General features: G+C 43.4%; 1 protein-coding gene across 7 annotated transcripts in view; it reads right to left on the minus strand.

Moving 5' to 3' along the window:
- Gprk2 (G protein-coupled receptor kinase 2) overlaps window positions 1-17768 on the minus strand; it is a 270691-nt gene extending 252923 nt beyond the window's left edge. For 3 of the 7 annotated variants that reach the window (XM_067085349.1, XM_067085347.1, XM_067085345.1), the window contains exon 1: window positions 17568-17766. In XM_067085349.1, the coding sequence (XP_066941450.1) occupies window positions 17568-17619 (52 nt within the window). In that variant the 5' untranslated portion in view covers window positions 17620-17766. Of the gene's footprint in view, window positions 1-16804 lie in introns of all 7 variants that reach the window. The other 4 variants (XM_067085346.1, XM_067085348.1, XM_067085351.1 and 1 more) reach the window with 2 other exon arrangements.
- Window positions 17769-22646: the final 4878 nt, after the last annotated feature.

The raw sequence follows: 22646 nt of genomic DNA on the forward strand, positions 1-22646 counted from the left end.
ATGGTCCCCAGCAGACTCATCCATTCCCTCACCGAGCATGTTTCTTTCCTCAGGAAGGCTGAAACTTTTTCTAAACACTGAAGTTGTCTTTCTTGAGACGGAAATGCTCGAAAAGCCACTGAATCCATCTGAATCCCCAGATAAACGATGGACTGAGTCGGGGTCAGATGGGACTTTTCGAAATTCACCAGAAGTCCCAGGGACTTCATCAAGGTCAAAGTCGTGTGAAGATCCTCCAGACACCTTGTCATTGACGAGGCTCGAATGAGCCAATCGTCCAAATAAAGAGAGACTCTTATTCCTCCAAGGCGAAGCCATCTCGCAACATTCCTCATTAAGATCGTGAAGACCATCGGAGCTGTGCTGAGCCCGAAGCAAAGGGCCCTGAACTGGAATACCTGTCCCCGCAGGACAAATCTCAGGTATTTCCTCGATAGAGGATGTATAGGGACGTGAAAATAGGCGTCCTGAAGATCGAGAGAAACCATCCAGTCGCCTGGTCTTAGGGCTCCCATGACCGACTGGGACGTCTCCATTTTGAACTTTTCCTTCAGAACGAAATGGTTCAACTTGCTGACGTCCAGAACTGGTCTCCATCCCCTGACTGCTTCGGGACCAGAAACAGCCTGTTGTAAAAGCCCGGGATTGTAAATCTGAGACTTGCTCCACAGCTCTCTTCTCGAGCATTTGCTCGAGCAGGTCGAAAAGAATCTGCTGTTTCTCCTGATGATAGGATGGCGACAGATCTATGGGAATCGTACTTAATGGAGGCAATACGAGGAATGGGATCTTGTATCCCTTTTCGATGACTTGGAGGGACCAGCTGTCCGTCCCTCTCTCTCTCCAGGCTCTTGCAAAAGAAAGGAGCCTGGCTCCAACAGGTGTCTGAAGGTCCACAGAGTCATTTCTTGCCCCTGGTCTTAGAAGGGGCTCTACCTCTGAGGACCTCTTCCTCGAAAGGACGATCTAGAGGAGGGTCCTCCACGAAAGGGCTTCTGAATCTTGGAAGCCTGCCCAAGGGAAGAAGTCGAAGGGGCTGCAGGACGTCTAGAAGACTGGGCCAGGAGGTCCTGAGTAGCCTTCTCTTGCAATGTGGAGGCCATATCCTTGACTAAGGGTTGGGGAAAAAGATGGCTTGAAATCGGAGCGAACAACAATTCTGCCTTCTGAGTAGGAGAGACCGACTTCGCAGTGAAGTTGCAGTAAATGGCCTCTTCTTTAAAAGCCCCGTACAGAAATGGGCAGCCAGTTCTTCGGAGCCATCCCTGAACAGCCTTGTCCATACAGGATAGGACACTAAACAAATCTCCCAGACTAATGGAGTCAGGGCTTGAGCCTGCAAGTCCAGGACTCCCAGGCACCAGTCCAAAAAGTTAAAAACTTCCAAAGACCTGAATAGGCCTTTCAGATGGTGATCAGTCTCAGATAAAGACCAGGACACCTTCGCTGAAGAAAGGAGAGACCTTCTGGGAGCGTCCACAAGGCTGGCAAAATCTCCCTGGGAAGAGGAAGGAACTCTCCAACCAACCTCCTCTCCTGTCTCGTACCAAATTCCTGCTTTTCCACTCAATCTTGATGGAGGCAGGGCGAAAGAAGTCTTGCACTGAGCCTTCCTGGAGTCCATCCACTCCTGAACTCTCTTAAAGGCCCTCTTCGAGAGAGAGACGTAGCCATCTTCACAAAACCAGAAGACTTTTGTGACTTTGATGAGGTTAGCTGCGAGGGGGAGGGCGAGGAGCAGAGGGTTGAAACTTGTCCCCAAACAAGTCTTTCAGCAGCCTAGTTAAGACTTGGTAGTCTGAAGAAGCTGAAGAAGAAGAGGACTGATCCTCAACTGCAGGATCCGATGCACTTGAAAGCTCTCCTTCTTCCACAGGAGCAACTGAAGGGGCAGGAGAAGAACTCCGGGAGGACTAAGCCCTTGCAGACCAACATGCAAAAGGGACTTCTGCTTGGAAGAAGTCCGAGAGGAGTCGGAAAGTCTCGAGCAGAAGAGTCAAAATGAGAGTCTCGACGAGCAAGAAGCGTCTTGACGAACGATCCACGAGAGTCCTGGTGAGAGCGAGCAGCGAGGAGGCGTCATGCCTGTCTTGCCGAGCAGCAAGGGAGGCGTCTTGACGAACTGCAAGGGAGGCGTCCTGTCGAGCAGCCAGGAGGCGTCATGACGAGCAGCAAAATGCAGCAAGGGAGACGCCCTGCCGAGCAGCATGAGAAGCGTCACGCCTAGCAGCATGAGAGAGCGTCAGAAAGAAACAAGAGGGTCGTCCTGCTGCGAGGCGTCAAGCCTGGCAGCATGAAGCGCAAAGGAAATTCGATCCCTGCCAAGACCAGTAAAGCGCTGAGCAACAGGACTTCTAGCGGGCGGCGAAGATGAGAAGACGACGAACGTGGAGAAGGAGAAGGGGAAGGTTTAGACCTCTTGATCGGCAGTCGGGAATCCTTCCGACGTCGACACGGATCAGTCTCCTTCTGGGCCATTAATGAAGCCAACTGCTCCTGCATGCCTAGGAGCAGCTTCCGAGTAGGAGAAGATTCCTCCTCAGGAGAAGGACTGATCCTGTGAGAAGAAGAGGGCGCGGGGGACGCCTTCTTCTTCTTCTCACAGGGGAAGCAACAGCCTTCTTTCCCTGGAGCGAGCGGAGCGCTCAAAAGCGTCATCGTCCGATGACGCCCTGGTCCTCTTCTGCGGTGGGATGGCGTCAAAACTCCTCCGGAGAAGAGCGAAGAGCGTCACGAGAAAAGGGACGTGAAGCGTCCCCCTTCTTTGAAGCTTCTCTTCAAAGGGCGAGAATCCTTCGAGATTTCCATTCCCGACGCGGGGAGGAGGAATCGGGGAAGAGAAGCAATCTTTAAGATTCGTGCACGAGCACGATCCTTGGCAGCCTGGGAAGCATCATCAGGACATGCCGAAGGGACGCCAGATCGGTGGGGGTCCGCGTAACCCTCTTGCAGCTTTCGACTTGCCCACTCCCTGAGTCCTGGGAGTCCGACAGAGGTCCAGGCCTAGAGGCATTATACGGCCGATCTGACGCCCCTCCACAACACTAGGGGACACACTATCACTGCACTTCACAGCACTTTGAAGAGCGAGCATTTTAGCTTCCAGGTTACGAATGGAAGACATAATAATCGACAGGGCATCACCATCCGCAGACACAACCCCAGGGTTGAGGGCAACACCACAGGGTTAGGAAGAGCTACGTCTACAGGAGGGTTAACAGGTGAAAAACACTACCCTGACTCCTACCACTTCTGGAGGAAGACCTCCTGATCCTATCTCGCTCTAACTTTCTCACATAAGAATCATAAGTCCTCCAACTAGCATCAGACAAAGATCCACACTCCTTGCATCGATCATTCAACAAACAAACATGTCCTCTACAACCTCGAGCATACAGTGTGAGGATCTACCGAAAACTTTCGGTAGCCTCACCTTACAGTCTTGCACACAACAAACTCTATAACTAGAAGAACTAGATTCAGACATCTTAATCCCAGGAAAAACAAAGCAAAATCCAAAACAAACCACAATAGCGTATGCCTAGCCACAAGTCCAAGTCAAAAAACCAAAAATCAAACAAATACTCAAGTGACAACCAAGTTTACCGAAATCCAAAGACGGAGGTACTGAAAACAGGTGTTGACAGTACCGGCGACAGAGAAAATCTGAATAGAAAATGGGAATGGTTCCTGATACCCGCCTCCCAGCGGCGGGAATGGGTACTAACCACCTCATCTCCCACTGCGTGTGTCGTAAGTTTTGAAATTCTGTCGGACTATCAGAGAATACAGCTATATATATATCTGACAGGTAAGTCTCATGAACAAAACATATTTTACAGTTCAAGAATGGCATATAATTCAGCTGTGACTACTGACCAGGACGGGGGAAATTTTTCTTGATTATACAGTGCATCACCGACTTATGGCAGATTCAATCTTATGGCGCCTTTTCAGTGCCACAACTAGATGTTGCGTCAAGTTACGGCGCCGTAAGCACCACTGAGGTTTTGGAAGTGAGGGGTTACCTAGTCCCATTAGATCGTCAGCTGCATGAGCAGGATTTTCTCTACTCACTGTTCCTGGTAGGGTTGTGTTTTGTCAATATTACATGTAGCTGGAGAAATGCTAAGCACCATAGAAGACCTTATCTCAGAATGACTTTCTGAATCTGGACTGACCAACCTGTACAAGTCCTTATACCTGGTAGCAGCCAAGGTAGTAAAAGGTACAAAGAATGGGTATGTGCACTGCACTGTCCACAGGCTGAGCAAGTTCCAAGGAAGAAAGCGGCGTGGACTCAACCAAGCATTTCTGAAGAAACATGGGAGGGAGAGGTAACCACAATGCTTGTACATGAATTGTCTGAAGACCTAGCAAGCACAAGTGTTTCCAGAGAAACATGAGAGGAGGAGCCAGGAGAATCCCCATATCTAAGTGAGCCAGGATGTAGAACTGAGCATGCTCAGTGGGGCCCCTGCCAGCCCAATCAGCAGCTCATCATCACCTGATGATATTAAGAGAGCTACAGCCCTCCAAAAATGTGAAAAGGTGCTCACTCAAAGCCCTACAGGACTTCTTGTGAAAGGTCTTCTTGGAATAAATGGAATGGAATATAAAATGTAGGCCAAAGGCAAAGTGTTGGAACCCATAAGATCATTCACCGCTGAAAGGGAAATTGAAAATAAAAACATTTTAGACGTATAACAGGAGGTAAACCTTGCAGTTGCACTATGAAACAATTGTTAAGAAGGGCAAAAAGGAAGATGGAAAAGAGAGAATGCAAATGAAGGTACAGTAAAAGGAATGAAAGGGGTTGTAGCTAGGGGCTGACGGGATGCTGATTATAACCTTAGGTAATAATGTCTACTGTACAGTGAAATGCATGAGGTGGACTGACATACAACCCCATGGGGAAAAGACCTTCTTGGACTTTCCTTTCTTCTTCCTCCTGCAGGGGACATAAAAGATGAAGAAAAGGATGAAGAGGAAGATGAGCTCGACAACTAAGAGGAAGGAAGAAGAGCAAGAATGGGCACAAATGTTATGTTCCTCTCCTGGCTCATCACCAATGCTGGAAGACTGATTACAGCTGGTACAGTTGTTGTTGATGCTGCAGCAGAGGAGAAGGTGGATATACTACAAGGAGAATGACCACCAAAGGATGATTCCCCTCCTTAGCATGCACCAAAGCAGTAGCATGCGAGATCTCCTTCTGGGCGGTGGATAGATGATCCAGGAACACTGCTAACGAGGGATTTCCAGGAATGTAAAGTGAAGGTTACATCTCCTGCAGGTATTCTACAGATGACAACTGTATACCAGGTACGTCAGACATACCAGTGGAGGTAACAGGTGGCAAGCAGGAAGTGCTGGTCAGGTCCTGCTAGGGAAGACACAGGACCAAGCAACTGAACCATCATACTAAGTGAAGGAGTAGTAGGTACCCTTTTCACTAAGAGTAACCTCCTACAACCAAGAGGAAGCATTACTTGGAGGAGGCATGGGAAAAAGAGCTGGCAGGATGCTTGGAGGAGGCACAGAAAAAAGAGCTGGCGGGATACTTGGAGGCGGCACAGAAAAAAAGAGCTGGCAGGATTTGGTGCTTTCACCATGGGTGGGGCGTGGGGCCTTACTGTCTTAAGGAGGCTGGTGAATGCTTCCTATCTTCCTTCCTACCATATTTCTCTCAACAGGTATAAGACCAACCAAAACACTCCTTGCACTGTATAGGGAAACACAGCTAGGGACAAGCCAACAGCATTGGTTTCAATCAACTTATCCAGACTGGAAAAACATTCTCCTCACAAGATGAACGGTATGTCTGATTTATAGCCTTGTGAAGCCAGTACGAATGAATGTTCTGGGACATCTCTTTCTTGTGCCTGCCAGTCCTACAGAGACCACTACCTGATAACTTTGTGAAGCCAGAAAGAAAAAATGTTCTTGTGCCTGACAGTCGTACAGAGCCCACTATTTGATAGATTTGTGAAGCCTAAAAGAATGTTTTTGGACTTCTCTTTTTTGTGGTTGCCAACCCTACAGAAACCAAAACACTCTACCTAATATACATTGCTATAGCTCACACTGCAATAGAAAAATTGTTGAATCTCTTCAGAAAGTGACAGGTTCTGAGTTTTCGCCACAAACTCATGAAAAAGAATAAAAGTGATCTCAAGACTTACTGGTGCTAGAAAAGATCTGAAAGGCCATGTAACTCATCAACATGGTATCATGAGGCTGACACTAGCGAACCAAGTCTTGAAGACGATATCTTGATCCCACCTCCTAAGAAAGGAGGCACTCACTTACGTCCACTGGAACATATTGTGAGTAAGATTCCAAGACCTCTTTTGTTTTTCTTCTTCTTCCCATGGAAAGAAGAAGGGGCAGACAAAGATGACATTTTTATGATAAAATAAAGTTTTATATATACTTACCAAGTAATTACATAGCTATGGTTTCCTAACCTATGGCAGCTTAGAAATTCAAAATTCGCGCGGTGGCGCTGTTATCGTAAGTGTGTAGGTGATAACGTCCCGCCACCATCCGGGACTCGAGGAAACAAACCAGCGGAATGCCCAATTCGTTTTGTGCTCTTATGTCCATGCAAGGGGAGGAGGGCAGGCTCCGATCATGTAATTACTTGGTAAGTATATATAAAACTTTTTTTTATCATAAAAATGTCATTTTTATATAAGTAACTTACCGAGTAATTACATAGCTGATTCCACATTGAAAGGAGGTGGGAAAGAGCATGGACATATTCTACTCCAAAACATTAAGAAAGTAATGAATTTGGATCAGAAAGGTCACTAACATTGAATAAATGTTTGTTGTTTCCTTACCTGCTGAGAGAGCTGCTGCAGGAAGGTACTGCCTCTGGTCGGCACTTCTCTCAACTTGTAGTGGATGTGGCAGTATTGCCAAGGGTCGCACTACATTAGTGGGAAACTTTGCAGCGGAGGAAGTACACCGTATGCTGACAAAGTTTTAAAAGATGCCCTTGCCCTGGGCGAAGACCAGAATACAAAATGAAAACACTGTCACCTACACCACAGAATAAAACCATAACACCCAACCGTTATCAAAGATAAAGTACGAACTGGTGGGTACTCCAGGTACAATGTACCACCAGGCTTCCAAACGACTCAAAACCTTAAGTCAAGGCAAGTGGATAGTAAAGGAACAGATAGATTCCTCATACTTCCTCTCCCAGCACCATGCCAGCCACAGATAAAGGTCCTAAAGTGCTACAATTTTCAAAAAGTTTCTATGTCCTTGAGGTAGTGAGAGGCGAATATGGACTTGCATCTCCAGAACGTCGACTGTAGGATTGAAGAAAAAGACAAGTTGTGTTTAAAGGCGAGGGAAGTTGCTACTGCCCTAATTTTGTGAGCTTTAACCTTAAGTAGAGGAAAAGCTTCTTCCTGGATCTGAGAGTGGGCTTATAATATTAATTCTCTCAGAAAAAAGGATATGGCATTTTTGGAGAGCGGGCGAACTGGGTTTTTAACGGAGCACCAGAGGTTGCTCGAAGGTCCTCTAATCTTCTCCGTCCTCTGAAGATAGTACCTGAGGGACCTCACTGGGCAAAGGAGTCTTTCTTCTTCCTCAGTTCCTAATATATCCATAAGGTTCTTGATGACGAAGGACCTAGGCCAGGGTTTAGAAAGGTCCTCGTTCTTTGCTGGGAAACCAAGAGAAAAGGAGCAGACTGCGTTTCCTTGTGCAAAGCCTATTCTTTTGTCTATTGCTTGTAATTCGCTAACATGTCTGGCAGTAGCGAGCGCCGTTAAAAAGAGTGTCTTTTTCATGAGATTCCTGAGGGAAATGGAACGAAGAGGTTCGAACTGAGGACCTGAGAGCCACTTCAGTACAATGTCTAAGTTCCAAGAGACATTGGTAAAACTTATCTTTTTTGGACATATTGAAGGATTTGATCAGGTCGGTGATATCTTGATTAGAAGATAGGTCCATCCTCTGTGCTTAAAAACTGAGCTGAGCATTGACCTATACCCTTTGATGGTAGAGGTCGATAGTTTCTTGATGGACTTTAGAAAAATAAAAAAATCAGCTATTTGGCTTATAGATGTTTCAGAAGAAGAGACGTTGTGGTGGCTGCACCACCTTCTGAAGACTGTCCATTTTGATTGGTAGAGCTTTGTAGAAGAAGCTCGTCTGCATTCTCCTCTGCAGCTTGCCTCTGCAGCTTGTCTCTGAAAAAATCCTTTTGCTCTGACAAGGCTCTTGACAGTCTGAGGCCTGTCAGAGCCGGAGCGGATAATCTTTGGTGGAATCTGAAAAAGTGGGGTTGTCTGAGCAGAGACCGTTTTTGTGGAAGTAGTCTTGGGTAATCTACCAGAAGGCGAATCAAGTCTGGAAACCACTCCTTGTTCAGCCAAAATGGGGCTACAAGGGTCATGGAGGTGTTCTGATGCATTGACAGCTTGTTGATTCCTTCCCTGATCATTCCGAAGGGGGGGGAAGGCATACACATCTAAGCTTGTCCAATGCAAAAGCATTGCATCTGTGCTCCATGCTAGAGGATCCGGGACTGGAGAGCAAATGAGGGGCAGATGGTGGTTTCTCGACGTTGCAAAAAGATCCACAGTTTCCAAAGGTTGTCACAGACTACTGGATTTAAGGTCCATTCGGTCGGAAGGACCTGTTTGAGGCAGCTTAATTCGTCCGCAATCACGTTCATCCTCCCTTGAATGAACCAGGTGACAAGAGAGACTCTGTTCTCTTCCGCCCACAGGAGATCCTGCGCTGTCTCGTACAGAGAAAAGGAATGAGTGCCCCCCTGTTTGCGAATATATGCAAGAGCTGTGGTGTTGTCCGCGTGTACTACAATCTTCTTGCCGTGGACCAGATCCGATAAGTATAGAAGGCCCAAGTGAATCGCTTGCAGTTCCTTTATGTTGATGTGAGCATTCTTTTGTTCTGTAGTCAGAGTTCCGGAGACTTCCCGACCTTCCAGAAGCGCGCCCCAGCCTAGGTCAGAGGCATCTGAATAAAATTGAAGGTCTGGATGTACTGGAAGAAGAGACTTCCCTTCCCGAAGTCTTTTTCCGCATGACCACCTCTGGAGATCCTCTTTGATTTCCGACGTAATCTGGAAGATGAAAGAGTCTGGTTGGGTTTTCCTGCACCAATTCGCTTTGAGGAAAAACTGAAGTGGTCTCATGTGAAGTTTGCCTAGATTTACAAACTGCTCTACTGAAGCAAGGATCCCCAGAAGACTCATCCACTGCACTGCCGAGCAGGAAGGAAGAGCAAGGAACTGACTGACAGTCTGAAGGCAGTTCGTGACTTTTGGGCGACAGAGAAGCCCGAAACGTCTGAGAGTTCAGTATCATCCGTAAATAGGGAATCTCCTGAGATGGAATCAGAAGGGATTTCTTTTTGTTTATGAGGATGCCTAACTCCTGTGTCAGGCAAAGAGTTCTTTTCAAGTCCTCCGCGCACTTTTCCTTTGACAACGAGCGGAGAAGCCAATCGTCTAGATAAAGTTGATGTCGATTCCCAGAAGGTGAAGCCAGTTCCCCAGAGGAGCAAGGATTTGGGTGAAAACTAGGGGAGCCGTCGATAAACCGAAGCATAGGGCCCGGAATTGAAGTATCCTGTTCTGAAAAACGAAGCGTAGAAATTTCTGAGAGTCTGGATGAACAGGAACATGAAAGTATCAATCCTGCATATCCAGGGTGATCATCCAGTCCCCCTGTTGTAGTGAGGACATGACAGAGCGAACGGTCTCCATGTGAAACCTTGTCTTCAGTACGAAGAGATTCAGAGTGTTTACATCCAGAACGGGCCTCCAGCCCCCCGAGGCCTTCGGAACCACGAAAAGGCAATTGTAGAAACCTTCTGAGTGGGGCTCTAGGACTTCTTCCACCACTCCTTTGGAAAGAAGGAGTTTGACTTCTTGACAGAGGGCCAAAAACTTCGTGGAACCTTTTGAGTACGCTGTCAAGGCGATAGGAGATGTAGTTAAGGGAGGAGTCTTCATGAAAGGAATGGAGTAGCCCTCTTTCAGAACCTTGATCACCCAGGGGTCTGCTCCTCTGTTCTCCCATTCCTTCCAGAGAAGTAGAAGTCTGGCTCCTACCTGGGCACGGAGGACTAACTTCTTACTTCTTGGGGTTGGATTTGAAGGAAGACCTCTTGATGGACTTCGCAGGAGGTCGGAAGTTTGATCTAGGTCGAGGCTGGGTCGTAGTTCTCCCTCAACGAAAGGGTTGAGGCTGAAGAGGAGAGAATGATCTATATGAGGAAGGCACAGGCTCCTTAGGACATCTAGTGGACTGAGTCAACAAGTCAGAGGTGGACTTGCTCTGTAGCTCTAAAAGAATATCCTTCATTATATTTTGAGGAAACAGGTGAGAATTGTCTAAGGCAGTGAAGAGTAAAGCTGACTTCTGCGTCGGTGAGACTCCTTTCGAGGTGAATGAACACCAGAGCTCCCTCTTCTTAAGGACACCCATAGAAAACAGTGAGGCGAGTTCCAAAGAGCCATCTCTAATTGCTCTGTCTGAGCATGAAATAACTCCAAGCCAATAGGAGGCAAGATCTTCAGCTAAATCTGGGCAGTCTTCAATCTTACTCCCTAGAGCTCCGATGACCCAATCAATGAAACTAAAGATCTCAAACACCTTAAAAATATTCTTGATAAGGTGGTCTAGTTCGGCTGATGAAAACATTATCTTGGCCGACAATAAAGCCATTCTACGGGATGAATCCACTAGACCAGAGAAGTCCCCTTGGGAGGAGGCAGAAACTCCCAAGGAAGGAGCTTCCCCGGTGGCATAATAAGAGTATCTCATCTTCAACAATTTGCTGGGCGGAAAGGCGAAAGTCGCTTTGCCTTGTTCTCTCTTCGCGGTCAGCCAGGCATGAACTTCTTTGAGAGCTTTCTTCGAGGAGGAGGAAAGAACAAGCTTGGGTAGTCTGGTACTTTCTGACGGATGCTTTTTCATGAGGTAGGTAGAAGCTGGAGAAGTAGGTGAAGGAGGCTTGAAGAAGTCTGGTTAATTCTCCAAGAGGAAACGTAGGAGAGACGAGTAGGAAGAAGAGGGAACTGTATCCTGAACAATATCTTCTTCCTCCGAGGAGATAGGAGACAATGGTTTATCCTTGGGCTCTGGAGCAGACGCAGAATTCTTCAAAAGACCCACAAGCTCGGTCAATTGGTGCTAAAGTGGGGCTAAAGAATCTTCCTGGACCGATGAAGAAGGCAGAATAGCCAACAATGGTGCATTGGTTTCAAAAGAAGAAGCTAGGAATTTGGTTGTGGGGATGGGAAGTTCGGGAGTTGGCAGAGCTGAAATATGGCGTGAGATGGCGGGCATCGGGCGCCCATTGGTGGAAATCTGGCGAATATCGGTGGGCGCCGGGCGCTCATTGGCGGAATTCTGGCATGAGTCGGCAGGCGCTGGGCGCTCACCCGTGGAAGTCTGGCACGAAGTTGGCGGGCGCTTGGCACTCGTAAGAAGATGGGCGCTCAGAAAGCTTATAGTACTCAGGACTGTCTTCAAAGAAATAAGCAGGAGAAACAGGCTGGACTTGAAAGCTGCAGGAAGGTTGAGGGCTAGTCTCTCTCAGCCTCTTGAAAGCCAGGGGAGAAGAATCGCTAACATTCGCATGTCTCTTGATTGGGCGCAAAGAAGAAGAGCAGCGATATGGCTTCTGGTGTGGACTGGAAGAATCCGAATCAGAAAGTCGATGCACAGGAACGCCTTTCCAATAGCATTTAGTCGAAGCCTGGGAGTGCACGACAGGCTTGACGGAGGGGGCAACTGCCCGTGGGCAAACCCCGCCAGCCTCCCTTGGACCTCCGGTATGTCTTCTCCCCGGTGAGGGGGAGCGGGACAGTGACCTTCGTCTAGGAGCACTGGTGGGATGGACAGCCACCTCCTCAATATTCACAGCACTATCACTTCACACTGCACTGTCAACACTTACATTTTTTCCATTAGAGATTTAATAGCTGACCCCATTTCCATAATGGTACTAGATAATACAGTAAATTTCTGATTAAACCTAGATTCGAGGCTGGCAATGGCACTAAGAGTGGAATCATGGAAACCTGGAGCAGGAACAGAGGTAAAGTAGGAGGAGTTAGGGTAGGAGGAGGAGGAGGAATTGGAGGAGAGATAGTTCCATCATTCCCTACATTATCCAAAGGAATGGACTCTGCACTAGCCCTACTTTCAGCCCTAATGGCTGCTTTCCTCTTCTTATCCCTTTCTAATTTGTCTAGATGAGATTTCAATGTTATCCATTTCTTATCCTCCCAATCCTGACACTCTATGCAAGTATTATCCTTACTACATTCTTGCCCCCTACATTTAGTGCATTTCGTATGAGAATCATATGAAAGTTTAGTTAGCCTAGTCCTACAATCCTTGGAACAAAAGCGAATACTAGATGAACTAGAATCCAACATCGTTAACTAAATAAACTAAAGTTAACTCAAACAACAATTCAAAACAATGGCAGCAAGCCACAAGGCAACAAATTCTGAGTACTTCACCAAAATTCATGCAAAACCAAGCTGAAAGGCGAAGAAGCAGCTGCGTGAAAACTTCCGATGTTAACCGGAAGCCGGCAGAAAACGAATTGAGCGTTCCGCTGGTTTGTTTCCTCGAGTCCCGGATGGTGGTGGGGCGTTATCACCTACACACTTACGATAACAGCGCCACCACGCGAATTTTGAATTTCTAAGCTGCTGTAGGTTAGGAAACCATAGCTATGTAATTACTTGGTAAGTTACTTATATAAAAAGGAGGAGCTTGATAATGACAAGAAAGAGGAGGAAGAAAAAGACATGAACTTGTATTTCTTCCCCTCAATGTCCCCTAAGAAGGAAGGTGCTCATTCATTGTGCAACATAACATCTTGCATAGGATTTCTGAGACTTCCTCCTCGTTTTCTTCCCACGGAAGGAAGAAGCAGAACACTCTCTTCTTCTTCCCAAGGAAAGACAAGACAGAAGCATCAGAGGAGTATGGGGCTGGCAATGCTGGAGAGAGCAGGATGGTCACCTACCCCATAAGCACAACCCCCTTGCTAGAATAGGCCTAGATGATATATACTGGAGACAGAGAGAGAGAGAGAGGGAACAACAAAACTGGTTACACTAAAACTAAGGACAAAGCAGCCAAACACTCGGTTATATATGTCACACCTTTCAATGTTCACTTTTCTTATTCAAATCCATGTTAAACAAAAACATAAGCACCATACATACAATAAAAAAAGGGGACTGCAAGAAATCTTAACTTGACTGGCTGACTGATTCCAGTTTGCGCTAAGGAATACTGTATGGTACAGTTAGACTTCAAACACCTATAAATAATGCAAAATCCTACATGGAATTGAACAGAGTATAGAATTTAGGCCGAAGGCCAAGCACTGGGACCTACGAAGGCCAGTGAAATTGTTTTCAGTTTACAACTGTACTGGTAACCTCACGTTCTTAACTGAATACAGACTGTTTTGTTATTTACCAGCTACAACAGAAAACATTCCTGAGTTATAAGAAACACATGTTCATATATTTCAACTTCAAACACAAAACAATGCAAAATATGCCCCGGAGTCGTCTTTCAAAGACAAAATTTAACTAACACTTGGTCTGGGTGTTATACTGTGAGGTAGAATCTTTTGACAAATGAGGTAACATTCTAGTGACATAGCCTAGGTAGCCCACCAAAGTTTCTCAAATACATAGCAGGGCTCCAACTACTGGACAGAGCCATAATCATGGATCTTCATCTTCTGCCAGTAAACCCTCAATTGTAGCCATTTGCAGGATAAGGTCTTAGATAATAAGCTGAAGTACATGGGTTGGTTTAGCTTGAGTCCACTGGCTACGTTGGTTCTGAGTAGGTTAGTAAAAACAATAAGTTTTGTATAAAATAGGAAAAGTTAAAATGTTAAGTGATAGCCTTATTGACAGCAGATGTAGGCCTAGTACATGTTATGTTGTCTAAACAAGTGTGCAGGTTATGTAAAGCAGCTCAGCTAAAGAGGACCAACTGAAAGGGTTCTACAGGTACTTTAGCTCTTAGGTTTCTCTCACTTAACATTGTTAGTGGAGTTTCTAAGTATTACTCAACATAATGGGAACTATAACCTTTTAAACTTATAATTTGACCTTTGTTAACTGTGAACTTTTGGCTGTTGGCTCATAATGGCAACTTATTCTAAAGAAATTCATCACAACTTTTAAAGTATTTGTTTAATACAGGAAGTAGTGCTCTCAGTTAGGATGGATCCCTGTGATTACCATTCTAAATCAGGATGGATCCCTGTGATTACCACTCTAGATCAGGATGGATCCCTGTGATTACCATTCTAGATCAGGATGTACAGCTTCCTATATTACCTTGGCTATTCTTTCAATTTGCTCATACAGTTCAGTTCAGTTCAAAAGGGCTGGAGTTGCCTACTTTTGGTATTCCTGGTGGAGGCTATTTTCATGGCTTGACCAAATCTTTTCTGGTCAATCAGAGTCCATTTTCTCCAGTCTGACAGTCCTTCACTATTCAAAACCTATGGATTCTGGCTCAGGCAAAACTCACAAGGTAATCTGTTCAACATATGAAAATATCCCAGAAAAACCAAAATCCAGTTGGTACTGATGAATATCAAAGTCACTCAGTTTTAACAAAAAAATTGACCAATTTAAATTACTTACAATTAAAAATCTAACCACGGGATGCCTAGCACTCAGTAATGCTAGCCTATAAAGGATTACCTAAATGCTTCAGCAGTTTGGTTAGGTAGGTTAGACTACTATCATCATTATTATTATTATTATTATAAGTAGTTTAACCAGACCACTGAGTTGACTTTCAGCTCTCATAGGGCTGGCCCGAAGGATTAGATTAAAATACCAGATCTAGGCCTGAGGCCAAGCACTCATTCAGTATGATGATGAACTAATTAAAATGAAATTAAAAACTGCACATGCTCTCCTACTGGAACACACATACAATAAATACATTTACTCATGCTTCCTTACATACACTAAAAAGGTATACTAAAATTTAGAATACTGTATAGGTTAAGTAATATTTAAAAAAAATTTTTTTTTTTAATACAACAAATGCTATGGTAGTTTTATGCTTTCATCATTTACTAATTTTTATATTTTATTAATTAAATTACAGTTCCTCATGAACATCAAAATCGGAACGACTGAAAATGTAAAGATTCTGACAAAATTTCCTCCATTGATTTATTTCCAAAAGATGACAGTCGCTGTTGGTCATACTTTGGGCACTCAAATAACACATGTCTGACTTATTATAACCCTGCACTCGGGAGCTGGGCCACGTGGGGTACTCATTAAGTGTCCACGTGTCAGACGAGTATGGCCCATTCTAAGACCTGTTAGAATTACTTGTGCATGTCTCTCTCTCTGATATGATGAATTCCATTTTTTAACATTAGGTTTTACTTGTTATAATTTATTACTTTTAGGTTCTTCATTCCATGTACATTGCCAGTTATTTATGATACCCACTTTTATGTGTGTTACAAATCAGAAACAGGGATATTCACATATGATCTTGTCACGTGGGTTGCTTCTTTGGCTGCTTTGTTTGCATCTTCACTTCCTTGGACAACATATTTCTATATTTTTTCCATTATTATATAAGTTATTATGGAGAAATAATTCAATTTGTTTGGTAATTCTATATATTAGCTCCGTGCCTGTTTTTACCTTTTCAACTGGTTTTTTCTACACTTTTAGAGGTTCTGATAGTGGCGGTGCATCTGTTTGTTGTCGGCCAAATGGAATGTCCCTTCGCCACGTTTAGTACTGGCCCCAGAGGGGAGGGGGGGGTTGGGTACCCATACGTTAACAAGTTATTGCACTTGCCGGATGGAATATGAACCATTTGAAACAGATGTGAAGGTCGCGTATGGAAACCCCTTGTTGGATGGACTTCTGGGGTTAATTACAGGTTAATTACACTTGAGTATCAAAAATTAAAGGTAAATTCATAATTAGTAACCAAAAAACTGTAGAAAAAGTCAAGTTATAATGCCGTCGCCGCCGCAGAGCTACTATATAGTTCTACCATTTGTTGTATACTACATTACAATGGTTAGGCTACTACCAAAAAGAAAACCAGTAGATTACTTGAGCCTCAATATACTAAAAACCAGGCAAATCTAAGCAACAGCTCTGCATGGACCATTACCTTGGAAATTTATTTTTCCTAAACTTTTAGAGTTCCTGATGGAGGAGGAGGTGTTGTTTATTGTTGGTCAATTATTATTAACCTCATATCTCTACCCAACATGGTAGGGGACCGTTTGGGAACACAGGGTTTTGGTGGGGGAAATCCTTGGGAGAAAGACCAGAATGCCATGTTGTTGTTATGGAATGGTTTTGCGCATGCGCATGTCATCAGGGAGCCATATGTTCGAGAAGGGATCGGCAAAGGAAACCTATTATAAAAGGAACTATACTAACCTAACCTAACCTAGCAGGCCAGCCTTCTAGTGAAGTAAACTACTTTTTTACCAAAAGCTCTCCTATAACACTGTGCATGTATATACAACGGCATTCCAGGATAGCCAGCAAACAACTTCTGAGGTTAATTACAGGTGACCCACAAAAAGTAACAGTAAATTCTTGATAAGAAACCAAATCACTACAGTATAGGGAAATCAATTTCCAAAGTAATACCTGCTGCGGAGCTACTGCTCACTTCTACCAAAAAACATTACCTGCCTACAGAAGAACAGCTAACTACAGAGGGCCTAGAGCAGCCTAACTGACCTGTCTAACCCACTCCTTGGCTAATGAACCCAGGCCTCGTCGGCCTAAAGGTTTGGCTGAATGGGGCTGCCCTACGCTCTGTGTGTTCCCAGGGGCACGGGAAAGCCTCCTCTGCCACTTCCTAATCAGACTCCTTGGTTACTCCTCAGGCTAAGCGACAGTTTGCCTCGGTACTGGGGAAGGAATGAGCGGATGGCTCATCTGGCACTGCGCTGGGTGAAGAGCTCTGAGGTCTCGAGATGCTCTCGATAGGTAGGCTATGCTTTCCAGCGGTCCAGGAATGGACAACACGCTTCTCTCTCTCTCTCTCTCTCTCTCTCTCGGGGTTTTGTGATCTCGGAGGCAGCTTGCTAACCACCAGGACCAGCTTAATGCACTTCCTATCGGGTGGTGGGTTCTTCCTTTTCTGCTGTGGCAGAATCATCATCTTCTCCTGCTGTTTGTTACCCTACCTACCTACCTACCTACGTACCTACCTACCTGACACAACACGGCCCATTTCCTATACCTGCTTATTTGGCTGTGATCAGCATCCTTTGCTCTTATAGGCGACTAAAGCCCGGAGCTCATGCCAGACAAGCAGAGAGAGAGAGGGAGAGAGAGAGAGAGCGCGAGCGAGCTGCCTTCACGAGCACATGACGAGAAAAGTTGCAAATAAAAGTCACGAATGACACGACGTGTGGCATAAGCGTACATACACTGGGCATCATCTTGTGGCACAGCCAAGGAGTGCCTTGGTCGATGCGGGCATTTTCTCTCTTACCTTCTCTTGCTTTCAAGTAGACTGTGTTGGCTACAATGTTTTCTAATTCCATGAGTTCCAGTTTGACCGTTTCTGACCACTTCGGGCCACCGTCGACCCTCTGCCATTCAACCAAAAACTCGACGACACTTGGGTGGGGTGAATATGGCGAGAGCGTTCAGACTTGCCAACCCTTCCGACTGAGTCCCGGGATACATACACTCAAATACACACACATGCAAGTACCGCTCTCGTGATCAGAAATGAGTACGTGCTTCCTAACACAAGCAATTAAACTGCATCATACTGCATTTTCCTCTTCCCTTCTTTCAGTCATCCCCCAACTAACAAGTTTTCTGATAAGCTGCATCTCTAGGGAAAATCTGACATAATGTAGTTTTCTTTCCTCGGTAAGCACTTTTTCAGAGACCGCTCAGACTGGTTGCTGTTTAACCTATGATTTCATGACTGCCGTGTGAAATGAATCTCATTATTAGTATAGCAGAACTGAAATGAAAGACTGAACTGAAATACCCGATATATCTATCGTTGCCACCATAACCTTAATAAATTTACTTTCTCCTCGTGCATAAATGTTAAAAATATTCTACTAATTTTTGCAGTTTCTCTTCAGTGTTCCTAACCAGTACTTTATCATCTGCAAACCATTAGCCACTTCATACTTTACCCACAACCGAGTGTCTTTTCCAACTACTCTGAACATGCATCTACATATCCTCTGCTCCACTCTATCAAAAGAGAAAAACAACCTTGGAAGAGGCATAACAACATGTCAATATCTCTTTGTAGTAGTAGTAGTGGTACAGTAGTATTAGCTGAGTTTGCTTTCATCATAAAAAAATCTTTAAGTCGTTCTCAGTGACTTACCTTCAATGATGCACACCCTCCAGACTACTTCTAGGTTGCTTCTATCACAAGCTTTTTTTTCCATGTCCTTGTATGTCTTAGACTTTCAAATTTCAAATGTTCAACTATTTCTTGGCAAATGCTTGATCCACGAACATTCCACCTTGTCTAAATTCACATTCACATTGACCTCCTGTCATGTGTGTGACTCTCTCATTCATAAGCTTACCATTACCCTTCCCAGTCGTCACCTTTACCCTCATACAAATGCGCAACTGTTCTTTCCAGCCATTCCTTCGGAACCTTTCCTTCATCCACAAATTCCTTATGCACCCTTGTCAGCCATCCAGTCATACTTCCCGCACCATAATAAAGCATTTCGTTCCTTCCATTCTTGGGTTTGAAGATTTGTTTCTTGTCTGTCCCAAGCATGCAACAACTCAAAATACTCATTCCATCAACCCAAGACTACATTTACTTCAGATAGCAACTATTTACATTTTTTATTTTAAGAGCAATTAGCTTATAAATCTTTCTTCAACCATTTCCTTGTTGAAGAACATCTCATTCACCATAAAGTTCAAGCTCATACTCACCTGTCAAATGTCGTTACTCTTCTTCTTTTCCACTTAAATTTTCTTGACCTTAATATGGTTTTCCTGTATACCAGTACATCGCCTTCTTTTCTCTCATTCAATTTCATCTCAAATAATCTTGTTTTACTTTTCTTTATGCTGCTCATTTTCTCATCCTATCACTTAATAGCTTTTATTCCCTCTCCCTACCTTCTTACGTATGCAAACACTCCCTACCAACCTTATGATCCCATCATAAGTTGACCCTAGCCTATTTTTCATTCATTTTTTTTTATTGAGCTGTTTCCACTTCATTCTAATCAAACTTAGACGTCAAGATTATATTTACTGTCATATATTTATCCTAACTGTCTCTTTAAGCAAATAATGGTCAGATATATCTCCAGCCACTTCTTAATATTACATCCATCTACTTGGTCTTACTTTTGTTTTTTACCAACACATAATGTAGCGAACTCTGTTCCTCTCCATTTTCCTCCATTTTCTCCATCACAAAATTCCATTTTGGACCCAGGCAGTTTTAACAGTGAAACCCATTCCCATATACATTTCAACAAGACTCACTCCATACATACAAAATATCTACTGTATGACCCTGTATCCCTGACAGAATTTATGAATCCTTTAATAATTCATGAAAATAATTTTTGACTGCAAAACTCACAGAAACTAAAAAAGTCTAGAGAGAAGGGAAAAAGTCATTGTCTATCTCTCTCTCTCTATATCTCTCTCTCTCTATATCTCTCTCTCTCTCTCTCTATATATGTGTCATGTATATATATATATATATATATATATATATATATATATATATATATATATATATATATATATATATATATATATATATATATATATATATATATATAAGATAAAAATGAAGCCCATAAAAAACACAGTATATACGTTGCAGCCATATATTGCAACAACGTGCCTCAGACAGTTCGGGCATTTTCATATGCATGAGGGATAGAGGTAAAGGTCATACCATGAACCGAAGTGAGGCTGGCTGGTTTTCAGATTTATGTGTCCGTGCAAAAAGAAGATTCTGGAATCTGCTATCATCAGGCGGACTAATAATATGATCCTGTCAGGAGGACACTGGAAACTGGGTTTCACCAACAAGTTAATTCTCAGTCCTCTTCCCAAGCTGGTGTTCCAGGGGATACGTCCACTAGACTCGATGCTTGTGGGAGTTAACGAGGACCAGAACACAAGGGAATAACTTCTTTTTCATCCATCCGGGGTCAACGCCCTTCTATATACAACTAAGGTCGTATTGCTAAACTTGTCACCTACCATTTGTCCATATTTCACCAGGGATCAGGAAAATAAATGTATTCGAAGTATACGGTGGCAATGTGTATATAGTGTTTTTATGGGCGTTTTTATCTTTATAGTGCAATGCTAAAATAAAGTAAAGGGCATACACATATATATATATATATATATATATATATATATATATATATATATATATATATATATATATATATATATATATATATATATATACTTACACACATATAAATATATATCATCATCATCATTATCTCCAACGATGTGTGAAGCAAAAGGCATCTGTGAAGTTCTGCCAAACCGTTCCTGTGATTTATGTTCCATAACTGACTCATCTTCAGCCCCTCCGCTCAGTTCTCATCCAAGTAGGTCTTGGTCTTCACACTTCTGGCGCCCACAGGAGCCCATCTGGCAATGGCATACTATTTTCGCAGGGGTTGTGCAAATTCACGTCCAGTTGATTATAGTCTTCCCTTGACTATCATCTGCTGTAGTTATGGAACCATAATTTCACCTATGGTTTCATTTCCCACTCTGTCCCGTCGTATGGATCCAAACATTAATCTGAAAATTTGATTCTCAAGTCGAAGAAATGACTGGGATCTAGTCAGTTCTCATACAATGATTGATGTCCTTATAGAAATACTGATCTTACTAGCCTGATGAATGATCTGACTTTTGTAAGCAATTTCAGTCTGCTTGGTTTCCAAATCTTATTCAGCCTGCCCATCATTTGCTTTGCCTATTTTAGCCTTTGAATAATTCCAACTCAAGAAAACCTATATTATATAGAAGATCATTGTGTCAAAATATCTGAAAGATTCAGCCAAATTATTCTCTAGATTATGTTATTTTGTCCCTTTGTCACGTTCTGTCTTCATTACATGTTTTTCTTTGATTGATATAAAGTCCCGTCTCTCTAAATGCATGATGCATTCTGCTGAGCAAACTTTGTCAATTCTGTGGTGTTTTGCTGATGAAAACAGCTTCATGGGCTTATTCTAAGCCCATCGAGTTTCCATCGTTATTCCATCCCATATTTTCCAATCATTTCCGACGACTCTTTGCACAATAAGATCCATAAAAGGGCAAGGAGCAAAGTGAATTCTTGCTGTGAATTCACTTGACAGCGCCCCATCAGCAAAATTATTTCATCTACTTCCATAATACTAGACTGTGGACGCTGCTGAATGCCTTCTCATATTGACCATGGGTCATTGCAATGGGACTTATAATTGCATACGCTGCTATATGTTGTCATAACCCTGATCCGCGTAACACCTGCCGCTTCTCAAACCAGGTTGCTCATCTTTCAGCTGTTATCAGTTTCTTCAGCCGACTGAGAAAAACCAAACCGAATATTTTCATGAAAACCAATGCACGGTAAGTGCAACGCCTCAATAGTTACCGCATTTAGTGAGAATTCCATTCTGTGGTCAGTTTGCTCTGATTTCCAATTCCCAGTTAACAGGCTTTGTTTTCTTCTGTCTCTTATGAGTGTCTATCGATCAATTTGGTTTTTATGCCTCTGTGGAATGAAAAGCAATGGAATATAGAATTTAGGCCAAAGGGCTGGGACCTACGAGCCTGTAATCTAAAGATGTGCAAGTGTATCTATGGACGTCCTTGTGTTGGGAAAGAGTGCTTCCACTGCCAAAATTGCCTGCAACAAAAACTTATACTTTGCAGCCATTCGTCGCTTGCCCTCTAATCCAAGCTTGCCTCGCCTCTTCCATCCTCCTTCTTCACTGCCCCATTCACCTTTTGCATTACATACAGTACATGACCAACAATAGTTTCCGCATCTCCTTCAGAAAGCATTTCATCTCTCAAATTCGGAACTTCATCAACTGATGGAGAGGATGTGCAGAGTGAGGTCAGAGTAGAGGTTAAAGGTCAAAATAAAGAATCAGCCTTAGGACGTAACTATGGAGCTAGATAGAGATGCCCTATTTGTTATGTATACTCCCTAAATGATGCCATTATGCTGACAAAGGTTAAGGTCATAATTAAAGTTCAAGGGTCAAATAGGGAAGGGCATGCACACACACATATATGTATATATATGTATATATATATACACACACACACACACACAACATATATATATATATATATATATATATATATATATATATATATATATATATATATATATATAATATGAGGAGCCCATAAAAACGCCAAAATGTGGAAAATAAAGGCTATATTTCAGAGACCAAACTGTCTCTCTCCTCAGAGAATTCTGTTTTAACAGAAAATATTTCACAGTCATATATATATATATATATATATATATATATATATATATATATATATATATATATATATATATATA

Source organism: Macrobrachium rosenbergii, chromosome 42 (assembly GCF_040412425.1).
Source record: "Macrobrachium rosenbergii isolate ZJJX-2024 chromosome 42, ASM4041242v1, whole genome shotgun sequence".
Classification (NCBI taxonomy): Eukaryota; Metazoa; Arthropoda; class Malacostraca; order Decapoda; family Palaemonidae; genus Macrobrachium; species Macrobrachium rosenbergii.